General features: G+C 37.1%; 1 protein-coding gene across 4 annotated transcripts in view; it reads right to left on the reverse strand.

Annotated features, from left to right (window-relative positions):
- Positions 1-6: 6 nt before the first annotated feature.
- TAOK1 (TAO kinase 1) overlaps positions 7-20865 on the reverse strand; it is a 155430-nt gene continuing 134571 nt past the window's right edge. For all 4 annotated transcript variants that reach the window (XM_004385347.2, XM_023739620.1, XM_023739619.1 and 1 more), the window contains 4 exons: positions 18709-18948; positions 8421-8633; positions 7339-7521; positions 7-692 (listed from right to left, as the gene is read on the reverse strand). In XM_004385347.2, coding sequence (XP_004385404.1) covers positions 231-692; positions 7339-7521; positions 8421-8633; positions 18709-18948 — 1098 coding nt within the window. In that variant the 3' untranslated portion in view covers positions 7-230. The remainder of the gene's footprint in view (positions 693-7338; positions 7522-8420; positions 8634-18708; positions 18949-20865) is intronic.

Here is a 20865-nt window from a genome sequence, read left to right on the forward strand (position 1 = left end):
CCCCTTTTCAAAAATTCCCCAAAAGTTAAAAAACAAAACAACCCAGCAGCCAAATACTATGACAACCCAATTAGTAAACACAAAACAAGAACGCTTTACAAAAATGAATAAAATATACCATATGCACTCAGCTTCCACACTGTAGTACCCAAGTGAGGAGGCTGCTGTGACGATGTCTGTAGGCAGTTTCTTTTGGCAGACAGCTCCAGCAGAATTGCCACTCTCAATGATTATGTATAAGACATGTGTGACCCATTGGATATTTGTGAAGTGACACTCGTGCTTCTGCTCATGCCCTGCTCCGTCCGTCCCCCAGAAGCTGTCCGCCTTAGAGCCTGGGGGCTATTGCGGACTCCCATACTGCTACCGCGAGGTACCCCTTGCATTGGCCCCGAGGGGTGACCCCATGGCTGGGGTCCACCTTGCATTGGATGGCCCCAAGCTTGTTGTGGGCCACCCATGGGATGACCCCAGTGAGATCCTGGACCCCCAGTAGGATTGTGAGACCAACCAGAAGCTCCCGGATAGCTGTGGCTGAATGCCTCAGGGGAGAGATTAGAAAGGACCATGTTACTAAAACCTAGTCTCATGCTTTCAGAGTCAAAAGCTTCAATCTCTCTGGCTTGACGCTCCAGCAGGCTTCGTATTCGTTCTGTACGTTCATTCTGCAAAGCCAACATCTCTTCTTCAATCTGGTGAGGGGTGGGAGAGGGAAGCAAAAAGAAAACTGATTTATATTTTAAAAATCTGTAAACTAAGGAGGCAATATTAACTCAGCTTTGAAGTGAGTTATTAAAAAAAAATCACTCTGGCTATTTTACTAATGTATATTTAAAAATCAAAGAGAGGTACTGTAGGAATCATACATAAGTTATATTTCTGAAGTTTGTAAACTCCAGTTTTTAACAGCAAAGGCAATAACCTCTACTGAAATAATAAATCAAGGCAATGATCATCAATGGCCGCTAAATCCATTAGGTAAGAAGTGGATGGAGAACTTTTTTTATGGGTGATCAGATTGATAATACCTGAACCCACTGATCAATAATAATATTACTTACAAGTGTGACTAGACATTATACATCTCTTGATATGATGCAAAAGGAAGTACACAGTAACCCCTAGTAATGGTCTTGCAAGATTTTTTTTAAAAAAGAAATTAAAAAACTGAACCTAAATATAACCAGATATAACTCCAGTTCATAGGAACGTGAAGAGGAGGAAAGAGGAATATGTTAAATGACACCATGAGGATGCAATCAGCTAAATTAAGATTGTGGGAAATTCTACAGGGCAAATGATACAATTTCTTCCACAATAAACAAATGCAGGGGCGGGGGGGGGGGATTAAAAGGCTTAAAAGATAATTAACCAAATGCAATGTTTGGGGCTTGTTTGGACCCCAATCCAAATAAACCAAGTGTAAAGAAGACATTTTTGAGATTAGCAGGGGAAATTAACACATGGACTGAGTATTAGGTTGCTGTTAGGTGCCTTCGAGAAGATTCTGACTCACAGCAACCCCATGTGACAGAGCTGAACTGCTTCATATGGTTTTCTTCGCTGTAATCTTTACGAAGCAGATTGCCAGGTCTTTCTCCTGTGGAGCCACTGGGTGGGTTCGAACCGCCAACCTTTTAGTTAGCAGCTGAGTGTTTAACCGTTGTGCTACCAGCGTTCCTCGAGTATAAGGTAATATTAAGTAAATTATGATAAATTTTTTCAGGTATCACAATGGAATTTGTGGTTATGTTGAAGACAAAATGTTCTTATCTGTATGTAGGGGTGAAATGATTGCTTTAAAATACTCCAGAAATAAATAAGGTGTATGGGAGAGTGGAGAGTACACGAGAAAGATTTGGTAAAATATTGATAGCTGTTGAAGCTGGGTGATGAGTACTTGCGGATTTCATTTTACTATTCTTCCTACTTTTGTGCATGTTTGAAAATTTCCATGATAAAAAGTTAGAAAAACAAGAATGAAGAGAATTTGTAAAGGAACATCAAATGATTTAAGTTTCAAGATACTCGAGAACCTAAATGGTCACTGCTCTCTGCAGAAACTTAGTCCAACAAATACGTTCAGTTTTTATTTATCACATTTTTTAAAGTGCCCTTTAAAAAGCACATATTTTAGTATGAGGCACATGCAATTTTAAAAACGCAAGAGAGCATGTTAAGATGTAGTAACAGATTTATGAGGTATAGCAGAAATACAAAGGGATGGAGTGGCAATGAAGTCTTTCACAGGGTTGGCATAAAGGCCAGATTCTGAAGGACAAATAGAAGTTTAGCAGAAAAACAGGGTAAGGAAAGACATTTTCAGCAGAGAGAACATATGCAAAGGCATAGAGAAATGATTAAAATAAGTGTTTGGGGAACTATAAATAGGTCAGAATAGACTCCCATAGGAGTTTGAAAATTATTGCTCTAAGTACTAAAATATTATAAAAGGGATTTAGAGAGGGCATTTTATGTGAAGGCTGAAGGAGGACTTTTAGATTAGACAGGAATGCTTTTTCTGAGGGAAAGACATAAAATGGTTAACTCTGGTGATTTCTGAGCAGTGGGATTAAAGACAAATTTTAATTTCTATTTATGTTTCTCTATATTTTCTAATTAAAAAAAAATCTAATGACTGTGTACTTTAAAAATAATTTTCCCCACTCTTTTAATGTGTTGCTCTTGTTAGCTGCTGTCAAGTTGACCCCCGATTCATGGTGACCCCAAGCACAATGGAAGGAAACACTGCCCAGTCCTCAGCCATTCCCGTGATCGGTTGGGGATCAGACTGTTGTGACCCACACGGTTTTCACTGGCTGATTTTTGGAAGTAGATTGCCAGGCCTTTCTTCCTAGTTTTTCTTAGTCTGGAAAGCTCCACTGAAACCTGTTCAGCATCATAGCAACAGGCAAGCCTCCACTGACAGATGAGCAGTGGCTGAGCTTGAGGTATAACTGGCTGAGAATTGAATGCAGGGGTCTCCCACATGAAAGGCAAGAATTAATCACTACTATACTATATATGCAAAGCCTTGGTGATGCAGTGGTTAAGCATTCACCTACTAACCAAAAAGGCTGGTAGTCCGAATCCACCAGTCGTTCCTTGGAGACCCTACGGGCGGTTCTACTCTGTCCTATAGAGTTGCTATGAGTTGGAATTGTCCCAACGGCACGGGGCTTGGTTTGGTTATACTATATATAAGGAGCCCTGGTGGGACAGTGGTTAAGTGCTTAGCTGTTAACCAAAAGATCAGTGGTTTGAACCCACCACAGGCTCTGTAGGAGAAAGATTTGGCAGTCTACCTTCGGAAAGATTATAGCCTTAGAAACCCCCGGGGCAGTTTTACTCTGTCCTATAGGGTTGCCCTGAGTCAGAATTGACTTGATGGCAACAGGTTTGTTTTTTTTTTCTTTACCATATATAAAATAACCAATTAATAAAGACTTATATTTACATATCTCTAAGGATTCAAAGAACTTTAAATTTTTTCTTTTAAATACTTCACATGTAAAAATTTCAAAAATTCATTCACTGAAAAGATTCATTTTAATTCAAGGGATCTAATAAATGATGGGAATGCTCTGAGCATTAACTGATGTCAATGCCCTGCATATTATCTGTGGGGAACTCATGTTTAAAAAAATGAAACACTTTAATGCTTGTCAACATTTTATATAATAAGCACTGCTTCAATTTTGCTTGCAGATTAGTTTTGTCATACAAACTGAGCACACTTTTCAATTAAACACAAATCAAAACTAAGATCTGTGATAGGTGACATCCATCCTCATTTCTTTTAAAACATGTTATTTATTACTGCAAATTAGAAAGATGGTTTCACTGGGTAGATAAGAGTCACCACAATTAAGACTTTTGAGAGGCTCTTCCAATCTATCTTCTGTGAAACCAAATGTGATTTTTCTGTGTGTGTGAATATTTTCAGATCCACAGAAAAAGGTCTTGTAAGATGTTCTGACTGTTAATTCTTACTTGAAAAAAAAAGCAACCAGGATGCTGATACTAGTAAAAAACTGAGAGAAAATTAAATGAGAAGAGGAAACAAAGCCCATTTATACTTTGAAAATACTACCACTTTTCATGCATGTGTAACATTCACATGGAATTCAAGATTTATAGTTATGTTGTCATCTAGCTGAAAATGTAATGTAAATGAGGGATGAGAACAGTTGAAACAAGACCTCATGTACACATGAGGCTTACTTTTTTCCTATCTCAACCTAAAGGAATAATTCTTGGTTCATTTGGAGGCTAAAGCAGTATTTACATAGAATGATTATTCATCTGGAAACAACTACCATTCACTCTGGTTCTACCTCTATTTATTTTTCAGATGACTGTTTCTTATCTGTACAACCAGCAAGCACAAAGTACAGAAAACAGAGGTGTTATGATCACTCAAAGTTTTTGCAGAGAGGGGACATGGCCTTGGTGGTTGCCAACCAACCCCAGATTGCCTTGTAGTCATGCACTTCCCTTGAAAAGTAAACAGTAGCCCTAGAAATCTAGTAACATTTCAAGGCAGTTTAGATTTATCACCCTGTTGTTCTTTTAAGGAGCCCTGGTGGTGTAGTGGTTAAAGCGCTTGGCTGCTAACTGAAAGGTCAGCAGTTCGAACCCACCAGCCGCCCCATGGGAGAAAGATGTGGTAGTCAGCTTCCGTAAAGATCACAGCCTTGGAAACCCTACGGAGCAGTTCCACTTTGTCCTATAAGGACTCTGTGAGTTAGAAATTGACTCGATGGCAACGGGTTTTTGTTGTTCTTTTATTATCTTTAATACTAAATAATCTTACGCATTTTTCTGTTATAAAAGCAATGTAAATCACATTACAAAAAAGAATGGAAAAAGGAACCAATCTACCTATTACTAGAGCTACTACCGGCATTACTTCAATTCATTTTAAGTGTAATTTTTAAGTGTTATAGATATAAATCTTGTATATTCAACACACCATAAACATTTTTCCATATTAATACTGTCTTTGTAGACTTCATTTAAATGGCTGAATAAGATTTTATTAAGTGGCTTGGCCATAATTTACTTAATTATACCCCTATTTTAGATGGTTAGGTTGTTTTAGACTATTATAAAATACGCTATAATTAACATATTTATACATATTGTTTTTCCTATATTTTGCATTTCTTTCCCTTGGATTTCCTTGGTTCAGTATATACTTCTAAACTGATTTCCAAAAGCATTTGCAATTTATGAGAGTAACACTGCACCTTCACCAATAGGTATTGGTTTTATGCCTGTATTTTATCAGGCTTTGTATAGTATGTAGGGCTTGGATCATAACTAAGATGGTACCTAAGATGCTAATTTTTGTTGTTGTTGTCAGGTACCATCAAGTCGGTTCTGACTCATAGTGACCCTACATACAACAGAATGAAACACTGCCTAGTCCTGCACCATCCTCACAATCCTTGCTATGTTTGAGCCCATTGTTGCAGACACTGTGTCAGTTCATCTTGTTGAGGGTCTTCCTCTTTTTCACTGACCCTTTACTTTACCAAGCATGATGTCCTTCTCCAGGTACTGGTCCCTCTTGATAACGTCCAAAGTACATGAGATGAAGTCTCGCCATCCTTGCTTTTTAGGAGCATTCTGGTTGTACTTCTTCTAACACAGATTTCTTCATTCTTCCGGCAGTCCATGGTATAGATGCTACTTACCACTAGTATTATTATAATTACATATGTAATATTATTATTATAATTACTAGATGTTAATTGGCATGGTATAAAATATTAATTGTTGTTGTTGTTAGGTGCTGTTGAGTCAGTTCCGACTCATAGTGACCCTATAGGACAGAGAACTGCCCCATACGGTTTCCAAACTCGTTGCTGTCCAGTTTATTCCAACTCATAGTTACTCTACAGGACAGAGCAGAACTGCTCCAGAGAGTTTCCAAGTCTGTAATCTTTACAGAAGCAGACTGCCACATCTTTCTCCCATGGAGCGGCTGGTGGGTTTGAACCACCAACCTTTAGTTAGCAGCCAAGTACTTAACCACTGCCTGAAACAGTATAGGGAGTTTTCCTTCTAATGATAACTTTTAAGCATTGACAGAAAAGCTTAGACTGAATTTCAAGTACGATAGAAAGTTGGAGTCACACAGATTCATGAAATTTGTACATGGAACAAACTAGATTTTTCAAAATTTATGTTTGTTTCTATCTTCCCATCTTGAATGAGAAACATAACTGAGATAATTTTAGAGGCAAATATTTCTCAGAGAAGCCAGTAATAAAGACAGCTGTGCCAGAGAAATAGTAACATCTTATTTAGGTGATTTTTGAAAAGGATATATTTTTTAATTTAATAGGGCATTCACTTTTTATCCCAAGAACTGTAGAAAATAGAGGAAAATTTATGGGCCTATGGTTCAGAAGCAGTGAAAACTTTTAATAGGCAAGGCCATCAAACAAGTATTAACTAACAATGCCCAACAGACCTAAGACTACATCAGCTTTTGGGAACTTACAGCTCAGGAATTCTGGAACATAGCTCTGAATCTCAGATACAAGCAATACGTCAGCACTTCTCAGCACAAATACCTCTCCTTTCTTTACTTCTAAAAATCTTCCGGGTTTTCTCAAAACACATACAGACTTGCACATGCGCGCGCACACACGCACACACACCCACACACACACACACCCCTATGTATCATTGGTAACCCCATAGGATGAAAAATAAATTTGGGGATGCTAGTTCTATTCTTGAATATATCTGACAGAGAGTAAGAAAAATAAAATAAAGATGCAACTAGAAGCAACATTTTTCAGCCTGACTTTTCGCCTGTGCAGGAACTGGTTGTACCTTCTGTCCCCCAGTAATCTTCCACCAATCTGTATAGCACCAGGCCAGGATGTATGAGTGAAATATATATTCCTGATCCTTTGTCCCTGCCTCTCCCAGGCAATTACTGCAGTTCTTTTTCTTCACTATCCAAGTCTTTCTCCAACCTCCTTAGGTAGAGCTGGGCACACAAAAGAAGTGAGGAACATAGAGCCAGAGCTACTCTCTCACAATTCAACTGACCATCTTCATATAACCTCATATTCTCTCTAGCAATTACCACTTAATTATATTCCCTTGATTTTTAGAACCCACTAATTATAAGGTTCATTATTGAAGCAATAATTGTAAAGAAAAAAACAGAAAAAACCACTACCACAACTAGCATTCAGGAAATATGGTATTGTGAAAGCAATCTGATGTAATGTCTCCATATGAAAGTATATTTACAAATGCTTTTGATGAAAGGAAATACTAGAATAATTATCTTCTTTCTATTACTTATACCTTTTGTTCTAGGAGTGCCCTACGGAGGGAGACCCTCTGTTCAAGTTCCCGAAGCTCTCGATCATGTTGTGCCTCAGCCTGCATCTTGATTTTGCTTTGATATGCGTTCAACAGCTCCAGTTCCTGCTGCAACTGCATCTTCAGAACCTGGCACTCTGCTTCCTGTGCTTCATCCAAACGCAGCTGAGAGAGAGAGAGAAAGAATAGCTATATCCTACTGTGAGCTATACATAACCTATGGAAAGGAGGAGTTGTGATAGAAGACAGGGTATTCTCTTGTAGGTTACACAACCGCTTAGTAATTTAGTGAACATTTCTGAAAAGGAAGGCACAGTAACCAATGATGGCATTATGAAGATAAAGCTATCTATCCTAAGTTATTTGGAGGGTGCCTGATTAACCATATTTCTTTTAAGAAAAATCTAGCATCTGATTAGGTGATATAAAACTCTGAATGTCTCCTTCCCCAGGGGAAATACTACAGAACAGAGACTAGCAAACTATAGCCTATAGGCCCAATCTGGCCAGTCAATAGGTTTTTTTTTTTTTTTTAATGACCCGTTAGTCAAGAATGGTTTTTACATTTCAAAATGATTACATTATCAATAGTTATATAAATATCCACATAATAATCAATCCTCAATTTTGTCTCCTGGCCTGCCTTCAAAACCTAAAATATTTACTGCCTGGCCCCTGAAAACCCCTTATATAAAATATATTTTGTACTACACTCAAATGTGATCACCTGGACTCCCAATATAGTGCTTACTTTTTGCCCACTACTTAACAATGCTGCTGCTCTAATCTTGATAAGCTGTTGGGATCTGTTTTAAAAACCTCAGAGGCACTGGCAGGGAGCCTGTTTAGAACCTCATGTCTAAATGTTTCAAGGAGAATTCCATATGTATCACACCATTTCCAAGCAATGCTGAGAGCAGGAAGAATATGGACTACCATCACTATTTCCCAAGCTGTGGGACAGCTACCATTTCCAGCTAGTATTTTAATTGTTAGGATTTTATTTGAGTAGTAGAAGGAAAAAGGAATACTAAATTTGTTTAGCCTAAATAAAGCAAACTTACAGCTTGTGTGGAGAGCATTTCGTTAATGCTGTGATCATACTGTTCAGCCAAGATGGCTAACTTCCGGGTCTGCTCCTCCTTGAGCCGTTTCAGAACAGCTTTGTGCTCACTCTTTGGTGTAGTCTCCAGTAGGTGGTTTCTTAATGCTTTGTACTGTCTGGTTTGGATTTTGCAGGTATCCTGAAACTGTTTTTTGATTTGGAGCTCCTTAGACTGGGAAGAAAAAGAGATGTATGTATTTTTTAACATACGGCATTTGATATACTTTATGCTTACATAAAAGTAAAGGCTATTAAGAAAAAGACAGAGAAAAAACAAAAGGTCAGAGTATAAGGCTCCAGGTACTTTTACACTTGGCCATTGGGCAAAACCACTGGATTCTATGCATTTTTACAACAAATACTAATATTAGAACATAAAAAATCCATTTATCACAGGACTTCAAGCAATATTCATTATTTCAATAGTGAACTTAGAGACTTGAGTAAAGAATTAAAATTAACTCTGATTACTATGTATGCTCATGACAGAAAACTAAATTTCTCATGAATTTAGTGTAGTAGATATAAAAGCATTTTATTGGCCAGACAATATTTTACCAGATCTCCAATTGAGGTAGAAAACAAGCATATTCATTGCTTCTTATCTGAGACATTAAGCTCCAATTACTTTTAAAAACAATCTCAACTCCAACTATATAGTCTATGATAGACCTGGCAAAAGTGGGGTCTATGTACCAAACTAGAAGCTGACTTGAAGTCTCTAATAGTAACTGATAAATATTATTATTACAATTGTCTTTTCCCTTAATGGAATAAATTAGGTGGGAACATACTTAGTAACAGCTTACTCTTTAATAGCATGTGTAAAAACTTGAAGGCTACGGGCACTAATATTTCAGAGGTCAAAAAAAAGTAATGATGTAGGGGTGGGGGCAGTCCTCTTCTTGAAGTCATGACAATAGACATGAACTACATAAACATTTCTGAAATAAAATAACCTGAGCTCAAAGACAGAAGAGCTTTGTCTTTAGCTTTTGGTTATTCATCAGGTTAGGTATTCTGTGAATTCAGGTTTTAGAAAAACTTAATGAGATGAGATTTATTTCTATAAGGTATATTGATGGAGACTGCAAGGGAGAATATATTTGCTTACTACACAAATGGAGAACCAACAGCTGAAATTATTTCACCTTAATATAGCCAGATACTGGCTGACCCCATGGGCAAAAAATGCATGTATGACCACAGTTATGTATTTGTCAAGTTTTTTTTTTTTTTTTATTTTCTGTACTACAACATCAACTATGCTCTTTCCAAGTTTTTCACCAGCTGGGGCACTATATCATAGTCCTAAAACTTTATTCTGTGAAGGGTCAAGAAATGTGTAGACAGAAGGAGAAACTCTTGGTTTAGCTATACCTAGAAGTACTCCTCAATACTGAGCTTGGTTAACAAAGTTCTTCCAAGTGCTTCTAGCCAGGAATGGAACAAGTGAAACGTAGACATTCTTTTCTACCTCCATTCTTTTAAGTTTTTGTTTTTAAAACACTGTGCCAAGAAAACTGTAATCATTCCATATCACTGGCCTAATGAGAAAAAAGAACTCCTTCAAGAACTTTTCTTCAACAAGAAAGAAGAGCAAGATTAATGCTTACACCAAAGTACATATATATCCCTCAGTGTTTGACTCAAGTGAAAGCAAGATGAATGTAAGTTAAGTTATTTCTACTCATTAACACTGATAAAGTATCATCTCTATGGCAGCTGGAGAAACTGCAGAATAGGCAGTAGATTTTTACCCAATCCATTCCATAGAATTAGTACCCCTCCCCACAAATCCTAGTCAATTTGTATAAGTGCTAAAGCTGACCCACTGCCATCAAGTAGATTCCAACTCATAGTGACCTTGTAGGACACAGGAGAACTGCCCCATAGGGTTTCCAAGGTGGTAAATCTTACGGAAGCAGAATGCCACAACTTCCTCCCACAGAGCGGCTGGTGGATTCAACTGCCGATCTTTCGGTTAGCAGCTGAGTGCTTCAACCCCTGTGCCACCAGGGCTCCTTGCTCAAACTGAAGTCCACCCGATAACCTTTTAAAGTCTTAGAGGAGGTCTGAAGAGGTAATTATTACTTAAATAGAAATGGGATGACCTGGTGTTAAAATCTAGTCTGTTCAGTTCAAATCAAGCGAAGTATATAGATACGTCACTAAGAAGAAACTGATTTTCTTCCCTATTAAAGTAACAGAACAAGTCCCTTTATAGAAAACCTTAAGCTTGTTTGTTATCAGACGGAAGCATTCTATCCAAAGTCTTTGACTGTGAAAAATTACTTTTCTCCTTACTTTCTGTGTAGTATCTTTGAAAATCAGACTAGCGTTTAAAAGCTGTCAACAACAGGAAACAGAAAGGAAGGGTTAAATGTCAACTATCCTTCACCAAACCCCAGGAAAAATGAAAATTCTAACAATTGGTGGGTGTCTGATCTGTAGACAAACAATTATATAGCTCTCCTTGGCAATGACAAAATAAATCTGAAAAATCATTATGAATTCCAATTTTTCTTTTTTTTTTTGTAAGCAATATTTTATTGAGATTTTGGTGAAAGTTTATAAAGCAAGTTAGGTTCCCATCTGACTAATTTCCACATAAATTGTTCAGTGACATTAGTTAACATTTATCACAATATGTCAACATTCTCTTTAATCGTGTCTGTTTGTTCCCTTTCTAGTTGCCCTGCCCCCTTATCTTCTCATGTTTGATTTTGAGTAATTGTTGACCTTTTGGTCTCTATACTGATGGTTTTAAGTAGGGCATTTTACAGGTAATATCCTTTATTTTGGGTGCTATTCTGCTATTTCGCTAAAAAGTGATCTCAGCGGATAGGCTTCATTCTAGGTTTAAAGAGTGTCTCAGGGCAATAGTAGTCATCCTCCATGGTGTGATCTGATGTGATCAGCCAATCAGTTGGAAGGGGTATTTCCTCTAGTGTATGACCTGCATCCAGTACATATATGGATGTTCTGGCAAAGCTCAATTGCTTGCTCTGGATCCTGCATCCGGTTCTTGGTACTTGAGCCAGCTGCCTGCCGATCTTGGGATTTGCTGGCCTCTGCAGCCTGTGAGCCAGTAGCCTGCCGATCTTGGGTTTGGCAACCCCTGCAGCAGAAGCCTCCAACTTGACACCTGACCCACAGAGACTTGGGACTTGCCAGCCTCTATAACCACATGAGTCATTTTCTTGAGATAAATCTCTCCATATATATATACACACTTCACTGGTTTTGCTTCTCTAGAGAACCCAACCTAAGACATTTAGGATAGACTCTTATTGGATAAGTCGTTTCTGAAGATTTTTTTCCCAGTCTGTAGGCTGTATTTTTATAAAGTCTTTGATGAGCATAAGTTTTTAATTTTTATGAGGTCCCATATATCTATTTTGCTTCTCCTATTTGTGCATTTGTTGCAATGTTTACTATCTTTTTTTTTTTTTTTTTTTTTTACAAAATGATAGGTCCCATAGTTTTCTCCCAGGAATTTTATAATTTTACATTTAATGTTTAGGTCTTTGATCCATTTTGAGTTAGTTTTTCAGTATGGTGTGAGATATGGGTTCTGTTTCATTTTGCTGCAAGTGGGTATTCAGTTTTCCCAGCACCATTTATTAAAGAGACTTTTTCTTCCCCACTGAACGGACTTTTTGACACCTTGTCGAAAATTAGTTGTTCACAGATGGCTGAGTTTAATTCTGAGTTCTCAATTCTATTCCACTGGTCTATGTGTCTACCGTTAAACCAATATCAGGCTGTTTTGATTAGAGTGGCTGTATAGTATGTTTTAGATACCGGGGAGTGTGAGTGTGAAGTTGGTCATTAGTTTTTCCATTTCAGTAAAGAATGTTGTTGGGATTTGTATTGGGATTGCATTGTATCTGCAGATCGCTTTAGGCAGAATCGACACTTTCACTGTATTAAGTCTTCCAATTCACTAGCATGGGATGTCTTTCCATTTTTGTAGGTCTCTTTTAGTCTCTTGTAGTAACGTTTTATAAATTCAATTGTGTAAGTCTTTTATGTCCCTGATTAGCATAATTTCTAGGTATTTCATCAATTTGGGGGTTACTGTAAATGGCACCGTTTTCTTGATTTCTTTTTTGTAGTCTTTGTTAGTGCAGAGGAACCCAACTGATTCTTGTGTGTTGATCTTGTACCCCGCAACATCGCTAAATTCTTCAATTAGTTCCAGCAACCTTCTTGTGTAATTATTAGGGTCTTCTATGTATAGAACCATGTCATCTGTAAATAAAACATAGTTTTACTCCTTCCTCTCTGATCTGGATACCTTTTATTTCTCTTGTTTTATTGCACTGGCTAAGACTTCCAATACAATGATAAATGAGAGGGGCAATAATGGGCATCCTTGTCTCATTCCCATTCTCAAAGGGAAGGCTCTCAGCATTTCTCTGATAAGTATAATGTTGACTGCTGGTTTTGCATATATACTCTTAGTTATGCTGAGAAGTCTCCCTTCTATTCCTATTTTGCTGAGAGTTTTTATCAGGAAAGGGTGTTGAAATTTATTGAATGCCTTTTCTGCACCAACTGATATGATTATATGGTTCTTTCCCTTTGTTTTATTTATGGGATGGATTGCATTGATTGATTTTCTAATACTGAACCACACTTGCAATCCTGGTATGAATCCTACTTGACCATTGTGTATGATTTTTTTTTTTGACATGCTGTTGAAGTCTATCGGCTAGAATTTTGTTGAAAGTTTTTACATCTATGTTCATAAGGGATATTGGTCTGTAATTTTCTTTCTCTGTGATGTCTTTGCCTGGTTTAGGTATCAGGGTTACACTGGCTTCATAGAGTTTGGTAGTGTTCCTTCCTCGTCTACTTTTTTGAAGAGATTCAGTAGGATTGGCGTCAACTCTTCTCTGAGTGTTTGGTAGAACTCCCCAGTATAGCCATCTGGTCCTGGGCTTTTTGTTGTTTTGCTGGCAGTTTTTTGATGACATCTTCAATCTCTTCTTTTGTAATGGTCTGTTTAAATTTTCTTATTTTGTTTCTGTTAGTTTGGGTAGGTAGTGTGTTTCTAGGCATTTGTCCATTTCATCTAGGTTTTCAAATTTGTTGGAGTACAATTTTTCATGGTAATCAGTTATGATCTTCTTTATCTCTGTTGGACTGGTTGTAATGTCACCAATTTCATTTCTTAATTTGGTTATTTGCCTCTTAAGGTTTTTTTTTTTTTTCCTTTTGTCAATCTAGCCAGTAGTTTGTCTATTTTATTGATTCTTTCAAAGAATCAACTTCTGGCTTTATTGATTCTTTCTGTTGTTTTTCTATTTCGTTTATTTCTGCCCTGATCTTTACTGTTTCCTTTTTTCTGGTAGCTTTTGGGTTCTTTTGCTCTTCCTTTTCTATTCAAGTTGTCAGTTTAAGTTAATGATTTTGGGTCTTTCTTATTTTTAATGTAGGCATTTATTGCTATGAATTTCCCCCAGTACTGCTTTTGCTGTATCCCAAAGGTTTTGATAGGATGTGTTTTCATTTTTGTTTGAGTCTAGGAATTTTTAAATTTCATTTATGATTTCTTCTGTGACTCGGTAGTTTATTTTTAGTAGTGTATTATTTAGTTTCCATGTATTATTTTTTCCCTTATTCTTCCTGTTGTTGATTTCTAGCTTCAGACTGTTATGGTTTGAGAATATGCTTTGATGATTTCGATCTTTTTAAATTGGTTGAGACTTATTTTGTGTCCTAGCATATGGTCTATTCTGGAAACGATCCATGTGTGCTGGAGAAGAATGTGTATTGTTCTGCTGCCGGGTGGAGTGTTCTATATATATCTGTTAGGTCCAATTGGCTTACGGTTTTATTTAACTTCTCAATGTCCTTGGTGATCTTCTTTTTAGGTGTTCTGTCTATAAATGAAAGTGGTGTGTTGAAGTCCTCTACTCTTATTGGGGTTTATTTCTCCTTCCATATCAGTCAGTATTTGTTTCATGTATTTTGGTGAACTTGTGTTAGATGCATATATGTTTACAATTGCTATGTCTTCTTGCTGTACTGATCCTTTTATTATTACATAATGTCCTCCTTCATCTCTTGTAATAACTTTTGATTTAGAGTTTATTTTATCTTATAACAGTCTGGCCACCCCTGCTCTTTTTTGTTTACTGGTACACAGAATATTTCTCTCCATCTTTTTATTTTCAGTCCGTTTGTGGCCTTACATCTAAGGTGTGTTTCCTGTAGACTGCAAAAGGATAGATCATGTGTTTTTTAATCCATAATGCCACTCTCTGCCTTTTGCATGTGGCATCTAGACTGTTCACATTTAAGGTTATTACTGAAAATGAAGTGTGTACCTCACTCATTTTGCTATTTGTTTATTGAGTGTTTCATATCTTCTTTGTCGTTTTATTCTGATTTTTCTATTTTCATTTGTATTTGGCTGCTTTCTTGTGATGATTCTTTTTGTTTTTTCCTTCTAAATTTTTTTTCTCGATGACTTCCTAGTGGTTACCACATATATTACATTACACAACTTACAACTGCAACATTTAACACATGAACAACAGTTACACAACCTCGACATAATAAATCTATTCCTGATGTGCCCCTCCCTCCTCCATTTCTGTTGGTGTGTCTCCATTAACATCAGTAATCCACTGTCACTGAGTTGGTTCCAACTCATAGCGACTCTATAGGACAGAGTAGAACTGCCCCACAGGGTTTCCAAGGCTGTAACCTTTACAGAAGCAGACTGCTACATTGTTCTCCTGCAGAGCAGCTGGTGAGTTTGAACCACTGACCTTTCGGTTAGCAGCCGAGCACTTTAACCACTGTGCCACCAGGGCTGCTTATTACCATCAATATACAACCTATATTCAGTAAGTCTACTTTGTACTTATTTCTGACAAACCTGATGTTGTACTGTTTGCAGGATTTAATTACTGAGTTTATTACTTCAAAATACCATATACTGGGTCCATATGACTGCCCGTGTTGTGTTTTTTGGAGATCTCTCTCTTATTTTTTGTTCACCTTTTTTTTTCCAATGTATAGAATATGAGTATTCTATTAGGAGTACTCCTTTGAGTAATACTTGCAAAGCTGGTCTCGTAGTGGCAAATTCTAGAGCTTCTGTTTGTTTAGGAATGTCTTGATTTCTCTGTTTCTGAATGACAGCTTTGCTGGGTAAACAATTCTTGGTTGTCAATTGTTTTTGTTCAGTATTTTATATAGGTTGATTCATTGTCTTCTGGCCTCTAGAGTTTCTGGTGAGAAACCCGCAGTGATGAAAGCCTTTTGGTATGTTATATTGTGTTTTTCTCTTGCTGGTTTCAGAATTCCCTCCTTGTCTTTGGTTTTCAAGAATGTTATTAGGATATGGTGCGGAATTCATCTGTGTCTCTTCTAATTGGGGTTTGCATAGCTTCTTCTGTTTGCAGGCTTGGTTCCCTGTTTAGGTCTGGGAAATTCTCTCTTGGAAAATTGTTTCTGTGCCTTTATTGTTGTCATGGTGCTCTAGGATTTCACTAATTCTAATGTCAGGTCTCTTAATTGACTCCTATACTTCCTTTTGGGTTTGTTCACGTTTCTTTGTTCTTTTCTCTTGAGACTTGATAAGTTGTTATTTTGTCTTCTAGTTCATTTATTCTATCTTCTGTCTGTTCAACTCTTTTGCTGAGTGTTTCTCTTGCTTTTCAGTTGCTTTATTTTTCAGTTCCAGTAGTTTTTTTTTTTAATGTTTTTACTTTCCATTTTGAGTCTCTCATTTTGTTCCTCCATGTCTCCTGATCCCCACTAGTTTGTTTTTTGTGTACTTTTTGCTTTCTTCAAACATATTTAGTACTATAATCTGAACAATTATCAATTCTTTGAGTTAGTCTGACCTCTACCAGAGAAATTTCCTCTTTTTCATGTTTTGCTTTTGACTGGTCCTTCTTCTCTTGTGATTTTGTGTGTTTTAATATTTTTGTTGATTTTGGGTCATTTTGTTATCTTTTTTTTACTTAACATTTTGCATTTTGGTTTTTGTGAGAAAATTTTCTGATTGGGCTCCCTGGCAGTGCAGTGGCCAAGCACCCAGCTGCCAAACAAAAGGCTGGGGCCCGCACCTACCAGTCGCTCCGCAGGAAAAAGATGCGGCAGCCTGCCTTTGCAAAGACTCTCGGCCTTGGGAACCCCATGGGGTAGCTCCACTCTACTCTACACAGTCACTATGAGTCAGAATTGACCCATTAGCACTGGGCTCAGTATCTTCTCCTGAGAACCAATAGAGGGCACTCTTATCCTAATTTTTTTTCAGTGCTGATTCAGTTCTGGATGCTTGATCTCTGGAATTCAATATGCATGTGTGGGAGAGGAGGTTTAGCTGGTCGCAGACTCTAATGTAAGCGGTAGGGCTCGACTTTCTGGGGCCAAAGTGGGGGGCTCTCTCTCTTTCCCTCATGGGCACCCCTTCACAGGCTCTCCCACAGTGTCCCACTGTGGGCAGGGAGCTAGCCATTTCCCTCTGTGTTGCCGTCTGTCTGAAGTATCCCCCTTGCCCTGCTGCCCTTGCAGTTTCTCTCAGTCCTAATTGCTTGCCTGTCTTGGGCCTCAGCACGATTCAACAGCATTCTCTTGCAGTGCCATGGTCTCCCTTCGCCCCCTCCTAATTGCACGGCCCGTGAACTCCCACAGCAATCTACACTGACTTAAAAATTTCGGTTATAGCTCCCTCAGATTAGCTCCTTTTCTGTGTTCCTTGTTTACAGTATTGCCCAGCCCTGTCCCAAAATGGATGTGATGAGCAAGTGCTCTCGATGTTAGTGGGTAGGTTCTCCCAGCTTCTGTATCATCCCTGCTCCTGCCTTCCCCCAACTTCTGGACTCACCTCAACTCTCCAAAACCTCAGCTGCTGTCTAGAGTTCTGAGATCTCATCTGTGCTTGTTTTTATTCATTGTTCAGTGGGTTAGTTGCTGGGCGAGTAAATGGGAGCGCTGTCCCCTCACTTCACCATCTTGCTCCGCCCCTAAGGAATTCCAATTTTTCTGAGCAATGACTGAGGAAGGTTATGTTGACAGTCAACACAACTACTCTTTAAATGATGTTAATTAGCTGTTTTTAAGACACAGCAAAGTGAAATTTTACTTAGGTTCACTTGGAAAGGTATATGCTTAGGTGTGTGTTATAGCTTCAGATTTTGACACAGGTTATTTTTGTGAATGAGTTTCCACTCTAGCACAGTACAGTTATTTAGGGCAAGAATCAAGAACAGTCTTATACTTTAAGTACCAGGTAATTTTTTTAAAAGATGGTTTTAAACAGAAGTACTGTGGGATCTAACCCTTTACTGGATACAAACAAAAGTTTAAAATGTACAGATCAATTGAGGTATGATCACAGATGGTAGCCTACATAGAGGGTGGTTTTTAATTTTTAAAAATCATCAGATTCTATTCCTTAAATACTTAATACAAGTTAAAAAATCTGAAACTTTCTTCTCATTGTTTACTGGTTGACTTTGATGAGATAAGGAGAGAGGGAAATTTTTCACTTTATAATATACTTGTTTATCTTTTGAATTTTGAACCATGTGAATAGATTTCTCTGTTCAAAGCAAATACAAATGTTAAAGTCCTTTGGTATTATATATCACCAGCACTTTCCTTTCCTTATTTGTTTGGGGAAGAACATATAACAACTTGCTCCATTCTAATGTGCTGAACATCCTGATTTTAAAAATATACCTTAACTACCAACATTATGGTCCTACTTACACTACTAAGCACAGAGAGAAAATAAGCAGGATAGGAGAAACACTGTGACGGTTCTACTATTCCCCTTCAGAGGAGTACGAACAATGAAGGGAGATAAGGTAAAAGGGCATTTTTCATTCATTGGCTTCTGTACTGATTAAAAACTTTCTGGATACATATTTAGAGCAACTAAGATTCCAAACAAGTATAACTTAGAATAGAAGCCAGCATGTTAGCATGTTGACATGCAGAATCTAATATCAGCATTAGATGTTTAGGCAGATTTAAATTAAGAACTTGATTTTTATTGGCACTTCTCAAGTTTAAAAGTTTTGGCCTTTTTTTGGTATTCTGCTGAGAACTAGATATGTAAGTCTACAGCCACATTACAACTACCCAAGTATGCTTAAAATAAAAAGAGTTTATTCAATTTCTTTATGACAGATACCTGTCTTGGGACTTTTACTGCTTACATGGATGCCTTCTTCTTTTCCCCTTTATCAATAAGCTTAGGCTAAAGGTACCTTTAGGCTCTTAGGCTGTTGTCGAACCTCCATAACATGCTTTCGTCTTAGTTCTCGTTCTCTTCGCTTGTTATATTCCAGCTGGTTAGTGAGCTCAGTTTGGTGCTGCAATCTGATCAACTCACAGCGCATCTTCTGAATTGTATTGAGGTGACGGAACTCCAGTTCTTGCATGGATTCGTGCTGTCGTAGTAGCATGGCATGCTCTAAGTCCTTCTGAGTCTGCCTTTTATTTAACTCCTAATCCATAACACAAAAGACACAGGTATAATTTACTGCTGTACAATGCTGGAAAAATAAAATTAGATCCTAAGAAAGAGACCAGCCAGGAAACAGATGTAATTCTCTGATTTAATAATGGCTAAAAAGTAAGTATAAGGGTTTTATGACTTTTACTTTAGTAAATGGCAGTTAGTAGCACAAATATCCGTAACATATTCATTTACTATTTATTAATACTATTTTGTACTACAAGCTTAAGACACATCAAATCTATCTCAAGAGGTTTTACTTTCTTCTTGTATTCCTTTCATTTCTGCCTTTATTGTTTTCTGATTTTATATTTTAAGAAGGCTCCTAAGTCATCCTTTGAATTTCTATAGAGTACACTATTTAATTCTACTATATATAATATACTCAGTACAGTGTAGTAGTTAAGAACATGGACTCTAGAGCTAGACTGCCTATATTCTAAATCCTGGGTCTGCTAATTACTAGTTCTGAGTCCTTGGTACATTACTTGAACTCTCTATGTTTCAGTTTCCTTACCTCTAAAATGGAGATGATAATGTAACATAGATATTTAACTGATTTACCGTGAGAATGAATTAAGTTCATACATGAAATGTCTCCAGAATAGTACCTAGCACACTGTGCTCAATTATTATTTTTTTCCTCAGGTTGAAAACAACAACTATATACATGCATACAAAATGTAGGTGTCAAACTTGGCCCCTCTGCCTCTGCAACTTACTTCCCAGAGGCCAAGTGTTTAGTGCATATGCTTCCCAATCTTTTTCTATGTTTATTGTGACCCATCTTTCATACAAAAACATTTAGTTCTAAAAACTAGATAACAGTATACATTATGAGCATGTAACCTACTTTCTTCACCTAACAATATACTGGACATATACTCAGATCAATACATACAGATCTTTTTTTGTTTCTTTATATTTCATAATAACCTACTGCTTTCTGATATAATTTTTTAATCATTCCTCTACAGTTAGACATTTAAGCTATTTCTAATTTTTGCTTTTATAAATGAAGTTTCAATAAATATGCATACTGCATCATGTAATCATGTTATTATATCTGGAGGACAGAGTTCTACAAGTAGATTTGATGATTAAAAGTATAAGTGCATATTAAGTTTTAAAAGCTACTGTTAAATTATGCTCCAAAAAGGCAGTATCAATTTATATTTTTACCAACAGTGCCTATTTCCTCATGCCACTACTAGGAGTGGATATTACTAATATTTAAAATTTTTCCTATTTAACTGATGTCACTGTTTTAATCAGAAATTCTTTAATTATTAGTGAATTTGAATAATTATGCTTATCTGAAGATTATTTTAAGCCACTCTGGGAAATAAATTCATCTATGCTTACAAGTATTCCTAATAATCAGAACAACTGTTTCTTTGGCATGCGAGTTTCTGCAACATTTCTTCAGTTAATAATTACATGATTATAAAAATACATTAAATGGCAATATATACCTCATGGCACCCATTTCAGATCAAAGAAGAATAAACTGCCCTATTAATGTTCTCATATTTAAAAACTAATACTTCTTTCACTCATACACTATTTAATAAATATTTATTGAATGCCTAATAGGGGCCAGACACTGGGGAATATAATTAGACAAAATCTGTGACTTTACATAGCTTCCATTCTAGTGGGGGCAACAGAATCCCCCCCCTAAAAAAAAGTGCGTGTGTGTGTGTGTAAGAGAGAAAGAAGTGTAAAGAATAAAACCGAAGAAGAGAGAAACACGTGATCATTAGGAAGGCCTTTCTGAAGAGGTAATATCTGAGTAGAGATTTGAATGAAGGGAGAGAGCAAGTCATGGGGATATCTGTGGTAAGAGTGATCAAGGCAGAGGAAAATGTAAGTCAAAGGCCCTGAGGCTGAAAGGTGATTAGCA

Source organism: Trichechus manatus, unplaced genomic scaffold (assembly GCF_000243295.1).
Source record: "Trichechus manatus latirostris isolate Lorelei unplaced genomic scaffold, TriManLat1.0 scaffold00138, whole genome shotgun sequence".
In the NCBI taxonomy this organism is placed as follows: Eukaryota; Metazoa; Chordata; class Mammalia; order Sirenia; family Trichechidae; genus Trichechus; species Trichechus manatus.